This window comes from Callospermophilus lateralis, chromosome 2, assembly GCF_048772815.1.
Source record: "Callospermophilus lateralis isolate mCalLat2 chromosome 2, mCalLat2.hap1, whole genome shotgun sequence".
Lineage (NCBI taxonomy): Eukaryota > Metazoa > Chordata > Mammalia > Rodentia > Sciuridae > Callospermophilus > Callospermophilus lateralis.
Genome location: NC_135306.1, coordinates 155,046,435 through 155,070,577, shown reverse-complemented (window position 1 = coordinate 155,070,577; position 24,143 = coordinate 155,046,435). Strand labels below are relative to the sequence as shown.

The 24,143-nt window shown below is 47.6% G+C and overlaps 1 protein-coding gene across 2 annotated transcripts; it reads left to right on the top strand.

Moving 5' to 3' along the window:
* Nucleotides 1–529: 529 nt before the first annotated feature.
* Nucleotides 530–24,089, top strand: Apbb1 (amyloid beta precursor protein binding family B member 1). Of its 2 annotated transcripts, none has more exons than XM_076844150.2 (14): nt 530–652; nt 7,600–8,328; nt 14,239–14,414; nt 14,517–14,573; nt 14,658–14,743; nt 14,852–14,915; nt 15,310–15,459; nt 15,836–15,963; nt 16,367–16,481; nt 16,627–16,711; nt 16,948–17,031; nt 23,012–23,127; nt 23,254–23,430; nt 23,512–24,089. In XM_076844150.2, the coding sequence occupies exons 2-14, from the start codon at nt 7,614–7,616 to the stop codon at nt 23,677–23,679; spliced, it is 2,121 nt and encodes a 706-aa protein (XP_076700265.1). In that variant the 5' UTR covers nt 530–652; nt 7,600–7,613; the 3' UTR covers nt 23,680–24,089. The 2 variants fall into 2 exon arrangements, with proteins under 2 accessions (XP_076700265.1, XP_076700264.1); XM_076844149.1 differs by lacking the exon at nt 530–652 and adding an exon at nt 948–1,023.
* The last annotated feature ends 54 nt before the right edge of the window (nt 24,090–24,143 follow it).

Sequence of the window (24,143 nt, the reverse complement as noted above, 5' to 3'; positions counted from 1 at the left end):
AAAAAAATTAAACTTCAGCCCTAGGGGAGTAAGCCTTTAGAGAATTCCTATGGGTAGCATTGCCCTTCATTATCCTTGATGGTCTCTAGGTCAGTGATCTGATCACTGGAATCCGCAGTAAACACTGCGCCCCACCATCCCTTCCTTTTTATTTTTCATTCGAATTCTCTTCCTTCTTGTGAATTTCTCCTGGGGAGCAATTTATTCTTGACATTTGCAAGGCCTGTGTCACAGCTTTATGTTCAGCATCAGGAGTAGTTTCCAGTCTGATTTCACCACTAACTGTGACTGCAGGCAAGTCGCTTAACCTTTCTGAATCTCGGTGTCTACAGTCTCTGAAAAGTAAGAATAAAAACTGTGGCGACTGCACAGGCCTGATTTGAGGATTAACGCACGTATATGGTTGCACATAGAGCCCCGCACAGGGTAAGCGGTCAATAAATACGAGCTATTATTATCACCAGCGCGGTGTCCTCATTGCCTCCCCACCAGCACGTCAGGGAGTGTTGCCGCAAGAGCCGAGCAGGCTGCCTCCCGCTAGCCGTTCCCGGCAGCGCCGCGGCCCCAGCACAGCTACAGCCGCTCGGGCCCCAACCTCGCGGGTGCGTCGCCCTGCGTGGGTGCGGAGCCAGGGCCCTGCGGGGAGCGCAGGGTGAGTCTGTGGCACCATAGGGGAGGGCGGTGCCGCGCTGGCCAGGGGTCCCAGAGGTCCCGGGAAACCCGGTGCAGCCACGTCGGCTGGCCAAGGGGTTTGAGCCGGGGTGCTCACCGAGGGCCGCGCGTCCTACAGGGTGGGGCCCCCGGAAAGCTGCAGCAAGTGCAGCCCCACAGGGGCTCGCGTGCCCGCGCCTGGCCCAAGATGGCGCCCCTCCCCCTCCCCCGCGCGTCTCCGCCGCTCGGGGCGCGGCCCCGCGGCCTGCGCGCTCCTGGGCGGGGGATGTTGTGATGGAGAAGCCGCGGCGCAGCCCGAGCCCCGCAGCCTGAGCCACCTCCGCCACCTGGGCCTGGGGCCACGCCGCGCAGGTAGGAGCTGCCCCTGCGGGGGCCCAACCCCGGCGGCCGGATCCCGACTCCCAGCAGGCGACCTACCCTGCAGTCCCCTTCCTCGTGGCGGCCCAGGTCTCCTGGCCAGGCCCGAGCCCACCCCAACCCCCCAAGACTGGGCGGACCTCCCACCCGGGCTTCTTCAGACCACCCGTCTTTGCCCCTCTCAGGGTCCGCTTTGGTCCTCACACCACCTGCTCCCCTGATCTTTACCTCTTGTTCCTTGGGACAACTAGGGGGCAAGTGTAGGGGACACGGAGCCAGGGGCTTTGGGGGTGGGGTGGGGGAGGGGAGGTCTAGCGCTGGGAAGGGGACGGGGTGGGGTAGGAAGCAGGCCGCAAGGAATCCCGCAGTAGTCCCAGGCCAGGGCTCTGTCAAGCCGCATTCTGTTGCCCTCAGCGACCGAGGGGTGTGCCCTGGGGCCGGCTGTGTCCCCAGCTCAGCCAGGAGGCCTAGCACTGTCAGGAACATTCATTAGGAGCAGTTTTCCCACCTTCGGTTCGGGGTTCCGAGGTTAATCCGAATCTATTTTGAATTTGCCCGTGTGTGTCTTGCATTCTGAGCCCCTCCAGCTGTGGTTTCAGCTCTCCACCCTTCAAGTCAAAACCTTATTTATACTTCCTAACTTCCCATTCATTCTTGAAACCACTCCACTCCATCCTGACACCCACTGAAACTGTCCACGCCAAGGTCATCTGAGACCTCCGAGTAGTAAACTCTAGTGGACGCTCTCCTTTGACTCCCTTACCTTTCAATGTTCAGTTGGCTGTCAGTCCACTCTCCTTGAAACATTTTCCTGTCTTCTCTCCTAGGCATTGTCTGCTGCTTCTCAATCTCCTTTGCTCTCTCCTCTCTTTTATGTTGGGGAGGCTCTTGGTTTTGTCTTGAGCTGTCTTCTCTCATTTTGCCCTTCCTCTCTTGGAATTTTATTCACTCTCAAAAGTTTCAAATGTCATGTATATTCTGATGAATTCAAAATTTATGTATCTGGTACAGACCTCTCTCCTGAAATCCAGACTCATATATCCCACTGTCCTCTTGACATCTCTTTGAAATTCCTATAAGAATTCCCAGCCTACAGATCCCAAGTTGATCCCTGTCTTCTAACTCTGTTCTTCCTTCAGCTTTCAGAAATGACTCCTTTCCAGTCAGTTTCCAAGGCTGGAATCCTGGACAACATTCTAGATTAACCTCTCTCCCTTATACCTCTACATCTGATTTCATCAATTTTTGTCATGTTTATTACCTAAATGCTTCTCAAATACATTGTTTACTCCATCCCACTGTTATCAAACTTACTCTTGATTGCCACCCTTTTTTCCTTAACAGCTCTAATAGCAGGCCCTCTTGCCTACCTCACCTTAGCTAGTCTCAATATAGCACCCAGAGTGATCTTTTAAAAAAAGCATATGACGTTTACTCATTCAACAAATAGGATTTGAGCACCTAATATACACCAGGCACTGTGTTAGGTACTGAAGATATAATTATAGGCAAAATAGACTGGGTTTATGAAGCTAAAAGGGAAATCAAATAAGTATAACATTACAAATGTAATAAACACCACAAAGGAAAGCTGTATGGTGCTTTGAGAGCACACGAAAACAGAAGCTAAGTTGCTTGGGGAATAAGGAGAGAGGGTCAAAAGAATATGATGTTTGAACTAACTGATATAAAGGAGAATTAGGGTTCATTAGGCTAAGAGAGTAGAGGTTGTAGTAAGAGAGTAGAGGAAGAAGCTTCCAGGCAGAAGGGAAATCATACAGAAGAAGAGAATTTCAAAGAGTCAAAACCACTGAGGCTAGAGAGAATAAAAACCAAAGCTGGGGGCAGAAGGGACAAGGTAGGGGTCAGGCTAAGCAGGACTATTTAAACCATGCTAAGAATTTTGACCTTAAAGTCCTTGACCTTGATTTAATTTTTTGATGGTAGTGAGGTACAGAGTACATGAAGTCCAGACATTTTTCTCAAAGAGAAAATGACCAGTACTTGGGTGTAGATTGAATATTGGGAATGAGAGAGAAGATTGTATCTCAGATGGTACCCCTACTTCTGATCTGCACAACAGGATGGCTGGGCATATCATTCCACAATCCCAGATCCTGAAAGAGGACCAGTTAGGGGAGAAATGCAAGTGGTAATATTAGTTTGAGCAGTCTTTGAAATATTCAAATGGAGTTGTTGAGTAGAAAGTTAATGTACATGTCTGAAGCTCAGATGAAGAGTCTGATATGGAGATGTAAAGTTGGAAGTCCTCAGTATTTAGAAAGCAACTGAAACTGTGGGCATGAATGAATTCCTGAACTGAAGATGGGATAAAAAAGAGAAAAGGGCAGAAGAACGAGCTTTGAGGAATTCGGCCTGTAATGGCTGGTAGAGGAAGATGAGCCAGCAAAGGAGTCTAAGAAGCCAACAAACAGTAACCAGAAGGGTAGGAAGAAAACTGGGAAATGTAGAGTGTGGGAGCCATGAATGAAAGTTAGATGAGGAGTTCACGGGGTCAAATGCTACTGAGAGTACAACCAAGATGAACAAGTGTCCGTTGGATTAAATGACATGGGATCATGTTGACCTTTGTAGGAGCTGTTACTGAGTCTTTCTAGGAAAGGGAGCTGGATTAACAAGGATAGGGACTGAAGTTGGTGATGTATGTTTGAGGGTGTTCCCCAATTAATGGTTTCCCTTTCCTCTGTAATTAGAAGAGCAGTTCATCTTTGAGAGGAGGGGGAGTTGGTAGGGGTGGTCCAAGGAAAGTTGTGCTCTAGGCTCAGACAGGCTTTTCCTGATGCTGGGCTAGAGTAAGTCCCAGGCTTGGTGGTGCTTTTTTCTTCCCCCGTCACAACACTCAATCATCTGTTCGATAAATAGGAAGTGCACATAGGTGCCAGATGCTATTCCAGATATTGGCATTTCACTGCATTGTAAGGAGTTGCTCAGTGACTCTTTTCCCCTAGACTGTGAGCTCCTCCAGGAGGGAACTATTTCTTTATTATTCTTCACCCTTCCCTATGCCTAGCTCTGTGCAGGGAATCTAGTAAGCTGTCAGGGTAGAAGACCCCTGACAGAACAAGACTCAGCTTCGACTCCTATGGTCTAATAGTAGCTTTTCTAGGCTTAGTGACCACTCCTTTAGTTCCAGTCCATCTTCTTGCCTTGAGCTAGAACCTGTTGGCTCTTTCCATACCTTGAGAGACTCCAGGTCTCAAAGTGGGAGAGGAAAGGTTGAGCTGTGCTCCTTCTTGAAGAAGTCGATTAGTTGGTCTGTTTTTATTTTTTCTTTTTCAGAAACAGGTCTCACTAAATTGTTGAGTATCTTAAATTGCTGAAGCTGCCTTCAAATTTGCAATCCTCCTGCCTCAGACTCCCAAGTTACTGGGATTACAAGTGTGAGTCACCCTGCCTGGCTAATTGGTCATTTTTTTGACCTCAAAAAGTGAGATGATGATGGCCACACCACCTGGGATGATGTCCAGGCTTTAGCATTTACAGCAGATCTTCATTATTCCATTTGCAGTACTTTCTGCCCTAGTGACCAGATTGGTAGGGTGGCCCTGAAGTCAAGCTGGCTTTTCACTTTCCTAGCTTCAAAGGGCATGTGCCCTTCTCGGAGCACAGTTCTCAGTGTTAAAGAAGTTGGTCCTAGCCTGACCACTGAGAACCTGACTCCTTTCACCATTGCTTCAGAGAAGGGCTTGTCATCCCTCTGACTGTCAGAGTCATGGGGTCTTCTACCTCCTAAAACTTATGGAGGTGCCACCTTCAAACAGTCTTAAGACAGAATGTTGGTTTAAGTGAATTTTCCTCTGTGTCCCTTTTTCTGGACTTAGCCGCATTTGTCCAGGACTCCTATGCCATCTGAGCCTCCTCTCAGTGGTCCCTTCATCATTCTGTAGTACCCTCCCTAAGACTGCCTTGCCCATGTCTACCCTGTGGGACCACCCAGGCTTTCTTGGTGTTGATTCCCAGCCAGTTTCAAGCTTCCCGGTTCCTAATTCCTCCCAACCCAGTGTCTGTGTCCTCCATCCTTCCTTTCCTTCCACATGACAGCTCACTCTTGTAGATCTACAGCACTCTCCTTGGTAATCGGAATGCAAAATTGAATAAAACATGGTCTCAGATACTTTTATACCATGTGGTACTGGATGTTATGGGACACAAGAGGGAATAATCACTGGAGGGTGGGGAGAGTACAGGAAAGATTGGTTAGGAGCTGTTTTGAAATAAGCCAAGTTTTGAAATACAAGTAGAGGTTCTCACAAGGGGAGACAGGATTCCAGGCTGAGAGAACGATGTAAACAAAGATCCAGGGCTTTGTTCCATACGTGTGACACATTCCAGAATCTGCCACAGTTCATGTGGCTGGAGTATAAGGTATGTAGGAGGCAGGAAGGAGGAGGAGATCTGAGTCCTGGGGGTTGGCTCACAGGGACTCTCTGGTATCCTGATAATAAGCTCAGACATTATCCTAAAGGCAGTGGTGAGCCCTTTAATTTTTTAAACCAGAGAGTGACACAATCTGGTTTCCATTTTTGGAAGATTACTGTGGTTCTGGGTGGAGGCAGAGCTATTTTTTTTTTCTTCCTTTATTCCAATGACCATTAGTTTCCTCATTGCCCAGGTGGAGCCACATCGAGCAGATTAACAATTACACGTGAGGCAGACACATTGACAGAAACCTTTTTCCATTTATTCTATTATGTATGCATAGCATCATCACTAGGATTTGAGGAGCTAGAAACCATGGAAAGGGAAGCTGTGGCTCCTGCATCAGGACCATGCCCCAGACCTAAAGAGATGGGGGAGCCTGGCTCAGGCAGTATAACGCCTGTTCTAAGCACAGGAGGTAGAAAGTATTGGGGCAATGGGGAGTAGGGAAGAGCTCCTTAGTGGAGGAGCAGGGAGTTAGGGAACTCAGATAAGAAATTGAGAACAAAACAGAAACGAAGAACTGTGGTGTGTGTTGGGGTGGTCAGTGAGGGGAAACTGTGTTGGGGAAAGGGCCAGTCAGTTAGGAGGAGAGAACTCTGTGAGGCTGTTGGGGAAGAAGAGTAATAGTTAGGGGTGGCTGAAGTCAGGATTGTGGTAAGGGCTTAGGATGAGGAATAATTGGGTTGTGGTTGGTGGGGAGAAGTGAATTGGGAGATGGAGGGAACAGTGAGGGTCCTGGGAGGGCACATTTTATAGTGGGGATCAGAGAAAGAGAATAACAGAGCAGTGGAAGGTCAGGGAGAATGAGAGAGTTCCATGGTGTGGATGTGGTCTGGGTTGGGCTAGTGAGGAGGGCATCTGAATAGGTGGGTAGGGTGGGCTGTTTTTGTAGAATAGAAGATCCTCTTACCTAACAGGCAGAAGTTGAGCCCACTTATTCTCATGGGACACAGAGCAGTATGTGCTACTTACATGGAGGTAGGTGGAGGCATCACCAACCATTTCCAAGACACAGAGACATAACCCAATTTTTTTCTGACACTGGCAGAAGAGGTGCTAAAATGGGGCCTGGAGGAGATGTGAGGCCAGACTCATACATTCATTCAGCACATTTTTGTTGACTTCCTACTCTGTGCCAGGACTGTTCAGGCACTAAGCATACTGTATTTGTGTGGGTAGGAGCAAGAAAAAATCCTCACCACCATGGAATCTAAATTAGGGTCAAAATTATTTATCATTAAATAAAATAAATACTAAATTAGCGTGGGAAAAATGTGGGATTGCTGAGGAGGGGAGTGGTAGTCTGCAATGTTAAAACAGGTCACAGAAGGGCTCACTGAGGATGTAACATCTGGGCAAAGACCTGAAGGGCTGGAGGGTTTAGGTCAAAGGCTTCTATGGTGACCCAGGCATGGGTCATTTTAATAGCTGTAAGGGGGAACTGGTGCCTAAGGTGAGATTTCATAGAAATAGTCACCAAAATATAACTTTATTTGGCTAAAGGAACCATGAATTGGAACTCAAGTCCCTTTCTCTGTGACCGTCCTTCCTCTGCCATGCTCTGGAGGTTGGCTCTACACTTACTCGCCCTTGCCACACAGGCCCTAGTATAGGGAGGGCTTGGAAGCTGGTTGAGCTCAGAGATTTATAATGGTTCAGACATCCTGGGGAACTCACATTGATGGGGCTTAGGATAGCAGTGTGGCAGGAAGAAAGGGACACTAAGTGTCCAGTGTCCAAAACACACGAGCCAGTCCCATGCCAGCTGTGTCCCTGGCACAGTAAGCTCGGGTTGGATGAGCTGGGGGTGGGGATGCACAGAGAGCCATTGTGTGGAGGCTCTGCTGGTGGCAGTGAGGGCAGAGCAGGCACTGACTGTGCTATCCCAGATGACCAGGGCTGAGGAGTTTGGGGATGCATTGGGCAGCACAGCTGGTCCTGGCCTGTGATGGTGGTGATGGAGCGGGGACCGAAGTTGAGCCCACTTATTCTCATGGGACACAGAGCAGTATGTGCTAGTCTACTGAATGTGGAGAGATGAGAGGCAGGGCACAGGTGTGAGACAGAAACAAGGATGTTGCTGTTCTGCCCAGCTGCTCAACATGGTCTCCCTTTCCCACTCCACAGGATCTGCCAAGGCCATGTCTGTTCCATCGTCATTGAGCCAGTCGGCCATTAATGCCAATAGCCACGGAGGCCCTGCACTGAGCCTGCCCCTGCCCTTGCACGCTGCTCACAACCAGCTGCTCAACGCCAAGCTGCAGGCCACAGCTGTGGGACCCAAGGACCTGCGCAGCGCCATGGGGGAGGGTGGTGGGCCTGAGCCAGGCCCTGCCAATGCTAAATGGCTAAAGGAGGGCCAGAACCAGCTCCGGCGGGCTGCCACAGCCCACCGTGACCAGAACCGCAATGTGACCTTGACCCTGGCAGAAGAAGCCAACCAGGAGCCTGAAATGGCACCATTAGGCCCCAAAGGTCTGATGCATCTATACTCTGAGCTGGAGCTCTCAGCCCACAATGCAGCCAACCGAGGGCTTCGAGGACCTGGCCTTATCATCAGCACCCAAGAGCAAGGGCCAGATGAAGGAGAGGAGAAGGCAGCAGGAGAGGCCGAGGAGGATGACGAAGATGAGGATGAGGACGAGGAGGAGGACTTGTCTTCTCCCCCAGGGCTGCCTGAACCCCTGGAGAGTGTGGGCCCCCCTGGGCCTCAGACCCTTACAGATGGCCCCCGGGATCACAGCAAGAGTGCCAGCCTTCTATTTGGTATGCGGAACAGTGCAGCCAGTGATGAGGACTCAAGCTGGGCTACCTTATCCCAGGGAAGCCCCTCCTATGGCTCCCCAGAGGACACAGGTACCTTGTAGAATTTGACATGGGAATGTGGGAGGGCATGGGGTCAGAGGTCAGGCTTCACACAGAGGCCAGGGCCAGCCCAGATGTGAATTGCAGAATCCATGTCCTTGGTCCTCAGTAGTCCTTGCCCAAATTATCTCATCCAGAGGGTGTGTGGACAGTTTGATACCTCTATTGATCCTGTGTGCCATGATGGATGCATTTATTTGTTATGCATGCCATCATGGTTAATATATGGATTACTCAGTTTATTGGACACTTACTAGGTATTGGGCACTTACTGGCCCTCTACTCAGCATTGTCATATTTAATAGTCACAATAATGCTGTGATGTAGATATTGTATTTATGCCCATATTTCAAATGATGAAAAAGATGCCTGGAAAAGTTTAGTAGTTTATAGAAGATCACAGAACTGAGATCTAAACCTGGTCTGAATTTAGGCCTGATCTCTCGGTCCTGTGTTTCTGCCACCAATGCATACAGCAGGAGGCACTGTGGTATGCTTGGCAGCCTGCTGCTTTAGCAGGCTAGGTCTGGAGGGAGCAATCAGTACCTCCACACAGAAGTCTCTTTGGAAAGACTGGCAGTATTTTGTGTTTATGATCCATATGCCTTGTTTTGTAAAGCACCATGGCCATTGCAATGATAGTTTGCCAGGAATAGGATATTGACCAAAAGTTAGGGAAAAAAGGAAGAATTAACTTATGTTATTTTTTTTGTGTGTGTGGTGGGGGATAGATATTAATATTATAAGATTGATCATTAAGTGTATCACACTTAAATTAGTTGACATTTGCTAATATTTCACAGAGATATGGACAGAGCTGAGGAACAGAGAAGATCACAGACTATATCTACAACCTAGAAATTCTGTGAATGGGAGTAAAGATTAGGGGGGCTGGGCATGGTGGCACATGTATGTAATTCCAGCAACTCTGGAAGCTAAGGCAGGAGGATTGCAAGTTTGAAGTCAATGTCAGCAATTTAGCAATTGCTATCTCAAAATTAAAAAAAAAAAAATTGGGGATTTAACTCAGTGGCAAAGCACCCTTGGTTTCAATCTCTAGTACCCCACTCCCCCCAAAAAAGTGGTAGAGTGTTGGGGATGTTAGTGGTAGAGTACCCCTGAGTTTAATCCCTAGTATTGTAAAAAAAAAAAAAAAAAAAAAAAAATTAGAAAAAATGGAGGGCTGGGAATGCAGCTCAATGATAGAATGCTTGCCTAGTATGCATGAGGCCCCTGGTTTGATCCCAGTGCAAAAAAAAAGGGAAAGATTCCCATTTTCACCAGGCAGTAGACTTCATACCCAGACCCCAAACTGTGGGTCCTTTGCAGGAAACATGCAATTCAGATGAATTTAGAGCACACCATTCCTTTTCGAAAAATTTAGTATGGATATTTTGAAGTATATACAAAAAACAGAGGTAATAGAATAATGAGCCTGGTTTACCCTTGATCCAGTTTCAATAATTACTAATACATAGTTAATCTTGCTACATGTATGCCCCCACCCACTTCTGGGTCCCAGCCTGTTATTTTGAACAAACAATTTCATCTGTAAATGTTTGCATATGCATTTCTGCAAGAAAAAAACTCTTTAAAAAATACTACAATTCCAATATCATATCTACAACATTTGAGCAATTCCTTACTATCATCAAATTCTCAGTCAATGTCAGCATTCTCCCTGTTGTCTAATAAATGACCCTGCTTTTTAGGAACTTCAGACTGTGAAATCAGTATCCAAATAGGTCTGTGGTTGATGTCTCTTAAAGTTTCTTTTAATCTACAAGTTCCCACTATTTCTCTCCTTGTTTTTCAGGTTTGTTTTGTTTTTTTAACTGGAGAAACCATGTTATCTGATGTGGGGTTTTTAGACTTTTCAGACTCATTCCCTTCGGTGGTGTTTAGCATTTTCCTTTTCCCCTAGATTTCATATAAATTAGTAGAAAGTTCCAGAACTTGGATCAGATTCAGATTTGAGGAGTTTTGTTTTGTTTTTGTAAGAACACTTCATAGGTGGCATCGAGTATACCAAAAGCATCTCTTTTTATGAAGTTAGTGTCTTTTGATGGTCATCAATTCCACCCCACACCACCCTGTTCCATTCGCCTTTTTTTCCCAGTACTTGGAATTGAACCCAGGGTACTCTACCACTGAGAGCTACATTCCCAGCCCTTTTTATTTTATATTTTGAGACAGGGTCTTGCAAAGTTGTCCAGGCTGACCTCCAATTTGTGATCCTTCAGCTTCAGCCTCCTGAGTATCTGGGATTAGAGGCATGTACCACTGAGCCTGGTACCTACAATCCTTAAGAAGGGACAGCCTTTGTTTCACTCCAGCTGATTATTTTTAGGATTGCGGGTAAAATGTAGTCTCAAAGGAGTCAATTCAAGAGAAACTGAAAATTAGATATTGATATAAAATATCCCAATTTCTAAACATTAGCAACTAATTCTGGTTTTTGTTTTGTTTTGTTTTGTTTGTTTGTTTGTTTTTTTCCCAAAAGCACTGTGTAGGCCACACAGAATCTGAGACTTGTGTCAATCTGCAGGTCACAGGTGACTAACTAGCAAACCTAGGGAGTGTGAGTCTTGGCCAAATAGAGGCTTAGTGGCTTCTAGGTGATCACTAGCAGCTGCACTTATCAGCCTGTGGGAGTTGTGGAGTAGAAGTGCTCAAGAACTGGGAATGGTATGCAGGTATGGGCAGAAATCTCAGTAAGTAGGTGGGAGTGACAAGAAGAGTCTTAAGGATCATGCACTGGTGGAGATTGTGGGTATTGAAAGTAGAAGTGTGGGGACAGTCCCAGCGAGGGGTTGGGTCACTGCTTACTCTTGTGATTGTTGCTATGACCATGAAGGCCAAAAAGGTTTGAGTTCTTGTAGGAATGGGAATAGGATGGAGCACAAATTAGTTTCTCCTTTGCATGCTAAGATCTTCACAAAGTTGTTGATGGGATGCCTAAATACATGAATGAGTGAATTAAATGAATGGATGATAAATGAATGAATGAACTTTACTACCTATGTTGGGTTCATACCAGGTTCTATACTTGTCCTAAATGCTGGGAATGTGTACTACACAGGAAATGTGTTCTTACCCTCTTGGCACTCACAGTCCAGTGGAGAGACAGAAGTAGCTACAATATGTATGATCAGCTGGAATGTTGGGGAAGTGTAGGAGGAATCTTTACCTGCCTGTGTGTGGTGGTGGGGGACAGGGGAGTGGGTCAGTTTCAAGAAGTGACTTTTACACTGATATTTGATGGAGGAGTAGATGATTGAGAGGAGGTAGGCTGGGCTTGGGCAGATTGGTGGAAACTAGATAGGAAAATGGAAACCAGTTATGAGGATGTTGCAGTAATCCAGGTTAAAAACAACAACAAAAATAATGCTAGTAGTCTGGACTGTGATAGTGATTTGGGATGGAGAGTGATTTACTTAATCACTCATTCAATGATTAAATAAATCACTGAATCCTGAGCACATGAGTATACCTGACTTAGCTATTAAGGTGTTTATGAATGAACGAAGGAAGAAAGGAAGGAATGAAACATGAATATTTGCATTCATGTGTGGATGCCTGCATGAATTGATGCAGGAAAGTGTACATTCTGGAATTAATGCATGTGTGTGGAAGCAAAGGCCCTAGTGGGCTGTGCTTGGAGAGAGATGTGCCAAGCTCCAGAAGGGCCTCCCAGATGGTCAAGGGGGGAGAAGCTGCCCTCCAGGACGGATCTGAAGGATGAAGCTCTTTGAAGCAGGAAGGTACAGGCTGACAGGGAAGGCAGATGGATTGATGTGTGTGACTCATGAGATGGTGAACTGAACCCAGATTCCAGAAGTGTCTAATCCTCCATAAAGAGGGCTGCCCTAGCACTGTGGAGGGCAGGGGCTCCTAGTTGCTGGTGTTCCTGGAAGGTTTTAGCAGGGAATCCTTGAGTGCAATGGAGGGTCTCTGGGGAAGAACTTGCATTTGATGAGTCTCAGCTGAGTGCCAGATGTGGGGATTGGAGAAATAGTGATCACTGCCTAGAAGGCAGATAGATGGGCAAGAAGAGCCCCTCCTCATTGGGTGTCTGTGGGTGTATCTCATTCGTAAGCTGAGGATTATGAAGCACCTTGCACACCTCATGTCAGGTGTGCAAACACTTTGGTGTAACCACACCCACTACCAGCCCCTCTGTGCCTTGTTGCCCAGCATCCTGGGTCTTGAGACTGCCTGTCCCTCAGTGCTGCCTCTTGGACCAGTCAGGATTCCTGGTTTCCCTGGTAACGGGAAGCACGTCAGCAGTCTGGGCGCTCCCAGCCGGTCCTGTGCTGCCGTTGCCGAGGAGACGCTGCAGCCTAGCTGGGCCCTGGAAGGTGAGGGGGGGTGGTGCTGGGAAGCCCCAAGCCCTGCCTCAAGCTTGCTAGGGTCCAGGCCCTCAAGGACCACCCTTGGGTTCAAATTGCTGGGCAGGTTCTAGGCAGGGGAAGGATCCCTGAGGGCCTTGAAGCCACACCCTATTTATGCTGAGAGCTTTAGGCTCTGCAGGGATCTAGGTGGCTGGGGTATTCCCCAGAGGCTGAGCCTCCTGGTGTTCCTAAGATTAGGCTTGATTGTGGCATTGAAGTTACTGCTGAAGGGTAGGATGGAGATTCTGGATTGGGGGAGAGTGGCCAGGGTCAGGAGGAACAGGTATGAGCAGAAAAGGCTAGGGTCTCATGAGACCCCCACTTCCTACTCCCATCCTCACCCCAAAGAGGTTCTCTAGTATGGTGGTCTTGGCCCCTCCCTGGTGAGCTCCAGGCGGGGGAGGATCTTGCCTGGCAGAAGCTCTGCCCTGGTGAGAAGGGGGTGGGATGAGCTTTTCTCTGCAGCCCAGCACCAGGCTGTGAGCCCAGCTGGCAGGGCTGGAGGGGCTGTAAGGAGGGAGGGTGAAAGCAGGAGGGGCCAGGAATGAGCACCATGTTCTCCCAGGACTTCTTCCTGGCCATCATCCTTCAGGACAGCAGCCCAGGTGAGGGGGTAGCACAGGACTGGGCATGATGAGGGGTGGGGCTGGCACAGAGAGCAGAGGTGGAAGATGCATGAGCTGGGTACCATGGAGGGAGTGGTTAGCTCTGCTGGTGAAGGAGGAGTGTATGTCACAGATGCATGGTATGTATGTATGTACATGATGTATTTGCCTGCATCTACATGTGGCAGGGGTCATGGTATGAGTGTCATGTGGCTGACATGTGTTGTGTCTGAATGGGCATCCACCTATATGTGTAGTATCCACAAATGTGTACAGTTGTGGAGATGTGGAATCTGCACACCTGTGTCAGGGGCTAGTATATATAGCTATTGCTATACTTATATATATCAGTTCGCAAGAATATGGAGTTGGTGTGTGTATTTGCCCCTGCACACACATATGCACCTGTATGTGATACCTGCTGTCTGTGCTGGTATTTTCTATATTTGGCATAACCTTGTGTTTGTGGCTTTATAGATATGTGCTAGGACTTGTGTATAACATATGTGTGTACACATGTATGTGTGCAGGAGCTAGTAGGTATGTGCACCTTTGTGTACCCCAAGATATGGATATATATGATGTATAAGAGGTTAATTTGGGTCACCCAGCCTCTCTCTCACTCCCATCCTTCTTTCTTCCCTGCTTTCTTCCTTCTCTCCATGTGTCCACATTAGGCAGCAGCAAAGCTCAGGAGGAGACCTGAGCCATGTTGCCTGCTGTGGCCCCCCATGAGGTGAATCAATACTGTAGGCTCTAGAAGGAAGCAGGAACCATGTTGTGCTATAGCCTTTCCCCCACCCCTTCTTCTCAAACATGGGGTCTCAGGGAGGGGACTGAGCATAGGATCTGCTATTTATTTTTTGGATGGACTGACCCTTACCAAGCCTCCCACCTGGCAGATTCCTTCTGGAACCCCAACGCCTTCGAGACGGATTCCGACCTGCCGGCTGGATGGATGAGGGTCCAGGACACCTCAGGAACCTACTATTGGCACATCCCGACAGGGACCACCCAGTGGGAACCCCCTGGACAGGCCTCCCCCTCACAAGGGAACAGTCCCCAAGAGGAGTCCCAGGTAAGGCTCAATGGCCTATTGTTTCTTGACCAGGGATGGAGAGGGTGTGTGCTGCTAGAACAGGATGAAAAAACCACTCACTTCTCCCATCCCCTCTCCCAGCTCACCTGGACAGGCTTTGCCCATGGAGAAGGCTTTGAGGATGGAGAGTTTTGGAAGGTAGGTGAGGGGACCTGCTTCACTATAGAGATAGCTGAAGAAGGTACATCATTTTGGTTCTGATTCCTCAATCTCTTTCCCAAGGATGAACCCAGTGAGGAGGCCCCAATGGAACTGGGATTGAAGGACCCTGAGGAGGGGACATTACCCTTCCCAGCTCAGAGCCTCAGGTGAATCACTAGACATAGTGAGCTAGCAATGCGTTGGTCTCTTTGGAAAGGGCTTTGGGATGACTCCACATAGGGGGCACCATGTCAAGTGTTACCATTTGCCTCCAGCCCAGAGCCACTGCCCCAAGAGGAGGAGAAGCTGCCTCCACGGAATGCCAACCCAGGAATCAAGGTTTGTTCCAGACTAGTATGCATTCTTCAGATTGGAACCCCTTGTGTGGTATGCAGGTCATCCCTTCATGCTGTGCTCCGAGGGTATCTTTAGTCTTCGTGAAGCTTCCAGGTCCTAAGTTAGGAGTTCTTTTAGTCTTTAGCACAGAGCCTCTTCAGTTTTAATCCAGCCAGCCAGTGATCTGCCACAGACCCTTCCAGGCTAGTCTTAGATGCTTCCTTGTACCAGCAGGGGTCTCCCCTGAGCTCTTCCTCTCCTTGACCATAGCCTATGTAAGGGGCTTCTCAGTCTTAGTTCAGAATGCCCTCCCACCTGACAGAAATTCTGTGTCCTGTGCCCAGGGCATCTCCAGTTTCAGCTCAGACTTTCTACCCAATCCCCTCTGTGTCTGCAGTGTTTCGCCGTGCGTTCCCTAGGCTGGGTGGAGATGACTGAGGAGGAGCTGGCTCCAGGACGCAGCAGCGTGGCAGTCAACAATTGCATCCGTCAGCTCTCCTACCACAAAAATAATCTGCATGACCCCATGTCTGGGGGCTGGGGGGAGGTGAGGGCCTGAGCCAGGGACTTGGTGGTGCTGCGGGAGTGTGGGGGAATTGTGGGAGATGGGAGAGCTTACCTGCACAAGGGGGGATTGGGGGAGGGGTGTTGGGCCACCCCAAGTATCCCTCCTGTGGGATGGATGAGTGACCTCAGCCTGGGACAGTGAGAAATGGTTGCCTAACAGCCCTGGGGATGATAAAAGAAGTTATGGGAGAGAGGACATGTGACCTCTACCAGAGTGAGGCCCGCAGGTGGGTGGACTGACACCAAAGCAAAAACCCCCCAGCTGTGGCTGATGTCTCCTGAGCTGGAAGTGGCAGAAATCAGCTGTCTTCCCAGCTGGGATACTAATGATGAATGTCTGCTTTCTGGGCCTGCAGGGAAAGGATCTGCTGCTGCAGCTGGAGGACGAGACACTAAAGCTGGTGGAACCCCAGAGCCAGGCACTACTGCACGCCCAGCCCATCATCAGCATTCGCGTGTGGGGCGTTGGGCGGGACAGTGGAAGGTGGGAGCAGGGCCTGGGATTTGAGGGTGGGGTTCATCTGTCAGTCCAAGTCCTCCTCCCTAACTCTGTTCTTTGCCTCTCTTGTGCTGCCGGACCCAGGGAGAGGTACTATACCTATCTGCCATGACCATCCCCACCTCCTTCACCTGGATCAGACACCTTGAAGCACCCTAGCTCCCCTGTTCTGTCCTGCCCCTTCCTTCCCTGCTGTGCTTGACCATTATGCCCTTCCTCAGCATGCTCGCCTGTCTACCCTCCCTCCAGAAGGCAGCACCTACAGGGCACCGTCCAAGGGCAGAAACTGTTTTGGAACTGTGATGGGCAGGGAGGATGTGGGTGGGTTGGTGGCCAGGCTCAGCACTTGATGGCTCTGGGAGACACTGAGGTGCCCCTCCCCCAACAGGGACTTTGCCTACGTAGCTCGAGATAAGCTGACCCAGATGCTCAAGTGCCACGTGTTTCGCTGTGAGGCACCTGCCAAGAACATCGCCACCAGCCTGCATGAGATCTGCTCTAAGGCACGGCCCCCTCCACTCCCTGGACCAGCTGCCACCTCTGCTCTACAAGGGTGTGGGTGGAGTCACTGAGGGGATGGGAGGTTTCATGGCCATGAAGCTCTAATAGACACCCCCCTCTCCTCCTGTCCATTCCTTCCTTCCTCAGATCATGGCCGAACGGCGCAATGCTCGCTGCTTGGTAAATGGACTCTCTCTGGACCACTCTAAACTTGTGGATGTCCCTTTCCAAGGTCAGTGTCACAATCCCACCAGGTCCAGCTCAACTTTGTTGGCAAAGGTGGGGCAACCAAAGAAGAGATTGAGTACTTTGGATCAAATAGTGAAGAGATTTTGGTTAAAGGGAAACAGGGAGAAGAAGTGGAGATGGGGCCTTGGCTTGGCAAATGTCCAGGTTATGCCCTGGTTATTGGAGATGAGGTCTAAGCAAGGTCTACCATCACAATTGACTCTCCTCTTTTTTCCACAGTGGAATTCCCAGCACCTAAGAATGAATTGGTACAGAAGTTCCAAGTCTATTACCTGGGGAATGTGCCTGTTGCTAAACCTGTTGGTATGTGTGTCCTTTCTACCCAGGGACCATCAACCTGATCCCAGAGCTCTGCCCCTGCCCTTTACCTTCCAGTGCTTCTTCTAGTGGACTTTCCTCACACTTGGTGTCTCCTTGCCCTTCAGAATTCATCCCATCTCTCCATATCTCTGTCTTGGCTGTACCCTGTGACTTACTTATAGCAATAGTCAGCATGCCTTCACTGAGCACCTGTCATATGACTGATGCTGAGCCAGGCACAGAAGGATATCCCACTCCTACATTCTGTGCAAAAGTTTTTGTGGGTTTGGGGTACAGGTAGTAGGTGACTGAAGATACCAGGTAGCAGTTTGAAGATGGGTTTGGTATTTTAGCACCAGCTGTGGGCCATGAGCATCCAGAGAAAGAAGCAGTAAGCACCATTGGCCCATGCTTTACTGTTGTCAAGTATTTCCTTTTTAGTTGTTGTTAGTATAGGGCATTGAACCTAGGGGTGCTTAGCCACTGAGTTACATCCCCAGGCCTTTTTTTTTTTTTAATTTTGAGACAAGTTCTTGCTAAGTTGCTTAGGGCCTTACTAAGTTGCTGAGGCAAATTGGCAATCCTTCGCCTCAGCCTCCCAAGTCACTGGAATTATAGATGTGCAAAGGAACCAAATAATCACATAAATGCAAAGGTAATAATAAATTTATTTATTCTTGGAAAGAAAGTAGCAAGATGTAACAGGAATTTCATCTATTCTGGGGAATCAGAAGAAACTTCCCTGTGAAAGTGACATTTGAACTAAAGTAAATAACATGAATAGAAAATAATGTAGGAAAATGAGAAGGAGGTAGGGGCAGGGTAGGGAAAGGCATTCCAGGAAGAATGAACAGTGTGTGTGTGAGGGTCCAGAGTGGGAGGCACTTTGGTACTTGGAAAGCACTGAGAGAAGGCTAGCAGAGCAAGGCCAGGCTGAGGGCTGGGCAATGGTCAGCCTGTGAGGAACCTCAGGGACCAGGTGAATGATTTCATCTTCAGGCTAGAGGGCAGCAAGGAGCCATTTTTGTTAGTTTCCATTACTATAACAAAAACGTGGGATATCAATTTATTAAGGGAAAAGACTTATTTTGGCTCATTTTCAGAGGTTCTAGCCTATGATCAGTTGGCTCCATTACTTTTAGGCTTGTAGTAAACAACATATCATGCAGGATCATGTGGAAGATTCACTTGATGGTCAGGAAGCAAAGAGAAAGAAAACAGCCAAGGTCCTATAGTCCTCTTAAAGGGCAAGGTCGTGTCCCCAGCCTGCAGACCTCATACTAGTCCTGCTTCTTTTCTTTTTTTTTTTTTTTTAATATTTTTTTTGTAGTTGTAGATGCCTTTATTTTATTTGTTTATTTTTATGTGGTGCTGAGGATTGAACCCATTGTTTCATACATGGGTTCTACCGGAGCTCTGCCACTGAGCCCCAGCCCCAGCCCCAGCCCACAGCCCTGCTTCTTAAAGGTACCACAACCTCCCAATAGTGCCATAGGCTGAGGATCAGCCTTTAACACATGGACCTTTGAGGGACACTTTCCAAACCATAACACCATTGAAAAAATTTCAGGAGGGTACTGGACATAAGTAGATTTGTATTTTGTAAAGCTCACTTTGGCTGTACCATGAAGAAAGATGTTAAGAAGTTAGAGAAAGTGTAGGTAGCTCAGTTAGGATGCCCTTGCAGTAGCTGTAGCTAGATGGCAGAGCTAAAGAGAAGTGTGTGGGCCTACCCTTGGGGCCTTCCAACATTTAATGAATGGGTGGAAGAAGATTACACTTCCAAGGATAGTGAGAGTAGGAAAGAGATGGGAGGGAAAAATAAGGACCGCTTCCCAGAGTGTCTTTGTCAGGTGTTATGTGTCAAATGACACCAAGGAAGAAATAAACATGTGTGGTAAATGAATAAACAAATAAAGGATAAATGAACAAGATTTGCCTCAAATTACCTACAGAGCCAAAAATGGTAGTCCTAGAACCCAAACCCTGACCATCTTTAAATCTCTTCTCTTTGCTTCAAACCATGCTGATTTTAATGACCAAAACCTTACTTGGAAAGAGAGAACCCTTGTTTGAAAAGGTGGGGACTGAGGTGTTGAAGGAAAGCTTGGATTTGTAAAGGAGTAGGTATTCCAGTTGGATTCACTGACAAAAACTTGGAGCTAGAGGTGAGCATAGCATGCTCAAGGAACAGGAGGCTTTGTGTAAACCTTTGCATGTGTTCCCTCCTCCTCACCCTCAACTTCTAACCCCTGTTTGGCTCCTCTAATTAAAGCTATTAGCCTCACTCCCTTGTCTGTTTTTTTTTTTTTTTTTTTTTTTTTTTACTCTTCAATCTACCACCTTACACAGAGCTCTGTTCTGGTTAAGGTGGTTTCTAAGCTCACTTCCTGCTTTGTCTATACTCCCTTTTCCGCCCCCTGGTACCAGAGATTGAACCCAGGACTACTTAACCACTGAACCACATCCCCAGCCCTTTTTATGTTTCATTTTGAGACTGAGTTTCACTAAGTTGCCTAGAGCCTCACTAAATTGCTGGGACTGGCTTTGAACTTGTGATCCTCCTGTCTCAGCCTCTCAAGTGGCTGGGATTACAAGCATGCACTACCAGGTCAGACTATTTATATTCCCCTTTTAACCTCCCTTTTAACATTGCTTCTCCAGAAGCTGCAGTGTTCATTCATTAATGATTCATTTATTTAGCAAATGATTATTGAGTACCTGATTTACATCAAGTACTATTCCAGGTCTGGGCATACATTAATGAACAAAACTAAAAAAATTCATGTCTTCAAGTAGCTTACATTCTATAGCAAAGGAAGATGGACAATAAAATAAAGTATATAGTATTTTAGAAATCTACAACTGATATGGAAAAAACAAAACAAGTATAGCTAGATAAGAGAGATTAGAAGTATGAGTCTGATGGTGAGGGTGTAGGTTTTAGTCCTGAGTTGTTACCAAATCTGACAGCCTTTTTCTATACCACATTCATTGCTTTTTAAATTTATTTATTTGTTTGTTTATTTTTGTCACTGGGGTTTGAACCCAGTAGTGTTCTACCTCTGAGATATATCTCTAGCCCTTTTTACTTTTCATTTTGAGACAGGATCTTGCTAAATTGCCCAGGCTGACCTTGAACTTGCAATCTTCCTGCCTCAGCTTCCCAAGAAGCTGGGATTACAGGTGTGCACTCTGGCATCCAGCCATTTCCTTGCTTTTGTCACCTCTGTGTCAATATGTTCTGACTCTGAGACTAGGCTCCACCCCCATAGTTATCTACATATTCAGCAGTTTGACTTTGATGTCCCTCTCACCTCTGTGAACTTAGAGTTTTCCCATTGCTTTGACCTAAATTCATAGACATCATACCCCTCTGTCCTGTTTTTGAGGCTCCCTTGCAGTGTGACCTGGTCTATCCACTCCTACCCGTGTGATTACGCTTCTGTAGATTCCTGTGTTACTTGGTTTTACCAGTTAAGTGCGTTTGCCCATGCTGCCTTGAGGGTGACTTAGTCATGCATCTTGAATTCCTTCAGCAGATAAGTTCTGTGTTAGGACTAGGGACTTAGAGAGGAGCCAAACATGCTCTCTATTCTTGAGATGGCCACAGTCTAGTGTGAAAAAAGAGTTTCCAGCAGTTACAAGGTATTGTGGTAAGAGTTGTCTTAGACTTGTCCTTTCCCTGTTCTGGAGAAGGCTTCTGAGCCAGGACCTGAAAGATGAGAATCTGGAACTCTCAGACAGCCAATGCAGTAAGGGCACTCCAGACAAAGGCTTCTCCATTACAGTCTGTGTCCCACGAGGGCATCCTCCTCTCTTGCTTTATATTCCCCATCTGCCTAGCAGTCCATTTGCCAAGATTAGATGTTAATAAATGCTATATAAGTCATTTGAAGCTCAGAGAGCAGTAAAATTATGAGGCTTGACAGCTCAGATGAGACCTGTTTTGGAAAGACTTGCACACTTGGGAGAGGAGTTTGGCCTTGATTCAGCCAGAGGTAAGATATGCAAGGCCAAGATTGGAGGAGATTTTCAAGGAAGACATTTATCCTTTGCTTTGTCTTCTGTTCACAAAGCAGCCATGTGATCTGCTCCCAATAGGAACTTAGAGGCATTGAAAGGGGCATGGACCACAGAGGCTTGTACCTTTTGTGTTGACCCTATGTGAAGATGTCTTAGGCCATTTAGTCAGTGCATGAATACAGCTGGGACTGGAACCCATGCCTCTATTGAGCTGTGTACTCCAGGATTGGTTCTTGCTGCATTCAAGCAAAAGTGGGATGCATAAATGGCAGTGTTTAAAAGTAGTTTCAGGTGAAGGAAAACATTGTGTTTTAATGGAATAATGACTTATTTAAAATTCAGATACCTTGCTGGGCGTGGTGGTGCATGCCTGTAATCCCAGCAGTTTGGGAGGCTGAGACAGGAAGATTACAAGTTCAAAGCCAGCCTCAGCAAAAGCGAGGCGCTAAGCAAATCAGTGAGACCTTGTCTCTAAATAAAATACTAAAAAGGGCTGGGGATGTGGCTCAGTGGTTGAGTTCAATCTCCTGAACCCCAAAACAAACCAAAAAAAAAAAAAAAGTCAAGACACCTTGTTCATTGAGAACACTATAGAAATTTTTGATCTGGGCACAGTGGCACATGCCTGGAATCCCAGCGACTCAGGAGGTTGAGGCATTAGAATCACAAGTTCAGTGCCAACTTCAGCAACTTAGCAAGAACCTGTCTCAGATATAAAAAATAAAAAGGGCTGGGGTTATGGCTCAGTGGTAAAGCACCCTTGGGTCAATCCTTCATACAAAAAAAAAGAAAAAGGTTTTGAGTAGAACTAAGATTGTGAAAGTCCTTCTTGTTCTGAAAACTAAGAATATAAAGAAGAAAGAGGTAGGGGAAAGGCAGATCCTTATTCCTTTATGTGATTTGTATATATTACCTAGTCTATAAGTTTCAATTTTTTTATCTATAAGGTGGTAATAAAAATACCCTATGTAAGATTATATTGTGGGCATAAATAAGATAATACATTATAATGATTTAGCACAATGTGATAGAGTAAACCCTCCTTAAATGGATATCTTTTTTTTAAAAAAATTTGTTCTAATTAGTTATACATGAATGGTTATCTTAAAAAAACAAAAACGGGCACATAAACCAAAATCCCAGTGACTTATGGGGCTGAGGCAGGAGGATCATAAGTTCAAGACCAGCCTCAGCAATTTGATAAAATCCTGTCTCAAAATTAAAAATAAAAAAAGGGCTGGAGGATCTTAATGGTGGAGTGTTGTAGGTTTGACTCCCCAGTACCACCCCCCCCCTGCAAAAAAATTTAAATTTTAAATTTGTGGTTCTTGGGAGTACTTGCCTAGGTGATTTAGAAGTCAAATCCCTCTGTGAAGTAGTACAGTATCTGAACATGGGTGAGCACTAAGGGAGTTCGGGTGGGGAGGGCAGAACTTGGGTAGGAGCCTGGGTGCAGTGGCACACACATTTAATCCCAGCAACTTGGGAGGCTGAGGCAGGTAGCAGCTACTTAACCTGCTTAAATTACAGGTCAGCCTGAGCAACTTAATAAGACTCTGTCTCAAAACTCAAAAAGGACTGGGAATGTAGCTTAATGGTAGAGTGTCCTTGGGTTCAATCCCTAGAAACACACACACACACACACACACAAGAACCTTGGGCAATGAGGGGAGCGGGGGCAAGTCAGTTTAGGAGGCTGGAGGAAGAGGCAGAGGCAGTGAAGAAAACAAGCCTAGGATTCAAGATAGAAAAAAAAAAAAAATCAGGAGAGGGTCAAATTGAGGAAGAGAGCACCAAGAAAGGGACATCTGGACAGCATTGTCCTCAGGGCCATAGGTGGGTTGGTGGAGTGGGGATGGAGCAAGGGCCCCAAGTTTAGTAGGGCTGAAGGTCAAGGGCAGAGCTGGGGTATCTTCACCCTTCCTTCAGTGGTATTGTTTGTGTCCCTGTCTTCTAGGGGTAGATGTGATTAATGGGGCTCTGGAGTCAGTCCTGTCCTCCAGTACCCGTGAGCAGTGGACCCCAAGTCATGTCAGTGTGGCCCCTGCTACCCTAACTATCTTGCACCAGCAGGTAGGTAAACAGCTGGGGTAGAAGAAGGCCTGGTTGTGCCTTGCCATGGTGGGAATCTAGGGGTGAGGGGAAGAGCCTGAGTTTGAGGATTTTTCCTTTTTAACTGGGTTCCTTCCCTCCGTCTAGACAGAGGCAGTTCTAGGCGAGTGTCGGGTACGCTTCCTCTCCTTCCTGGCTGTGGGCAGAGATGTCCACACTTTTGCATTCATCATGGCTGCCGGCCCAGCCTCCTTCTGCTGCCACATGTTCTGGTGCGAGCCTAACGCTGCCAGCCTCTCAGAGGCTGTGCAGGCTGCGTGCATGGTAAGCAAGTGGGGTAGCAGGGTGGTGATGGGACCTTACACGGGGCAGACTGGAAAGTGAGTGCACCTTCTGCCTCTGCAGCTCCGCTACCAGAAGTGTCTAGATGCCCGCTCCCAGACCTCCACCTCCTGCCTCCCAGCACCCCCTGCAGAGTCTGTTGCCAGGCGTGTAGGTTGGACTGTCCGCAGGGGTGTTCAGTCACTGTGGGGCTCCCTTAAGCCCAAACGTCTTGGGTCCCAGACCCCATGAAGATGCCCCACTCCTCCCTCCACCTGCTCATGTTGGGCCCCAGGGAACTCAAGGGTATGGGGCAGGAAGGAGCCCTGGATACTATTCTTGAGGTCTCAGGTCCCCCAAAGTTACCCTTCTTCTGTACCCCTGGGTTCCCTGCCTAAGGGCTGGGGTGGGAAGAGATCTAATCCCTTCAAGGAAATGATAACACTGGATTTAAGACAAGAGGAGCAGGAAGCAAGGCCAGTCCTGGGCTCTCCATCCCCAGTATTTGAGGTGGAACAGGAAGAACTGGTCCAGACCAGGCCCCATCTTCATAAGGCCCAGCAGGGCAGAAGGAGGGGACTGGTCCAGGCATGGATCCCCCTCCCCTGTTCTATGGGCACCTCTGCTGTACTGATATCACTAATAAAGTCTGTCTGCGCTGCTGTGTGCCTCCCTGTGCCTCTATACACCATTACTCCCTTTACCAATTTCTGTTA

What these genes read in the sequence shown, in the direction of transcription:
- Apbb1 (XM_076844150.2), top strand. Translation starts at nt 7,614, where the DNA reads ATGTCTGTTCCATCGTCATTGAGCCAGTCGGCCATTAATGCCAATAGC. An exon ending in TGGCTCCCCAGAGGACACAG is followed by an intron (nt 8,329 to 14,238) that starts GTACCTTGTAGA and finishes CCCACCTGGCAG; the next exon opens with ATTCCTTCTGGAACCCCAAC. An exon ending in CTGTGCAGGCTGCGTGCATG is followed by an intron (nt 23,431 to 23,511) that starts GTAAGCAAGTGG and finishes CTGCCTCTGCAG; the next exon opens with CTCCGCTACCAGAAGTGTCT.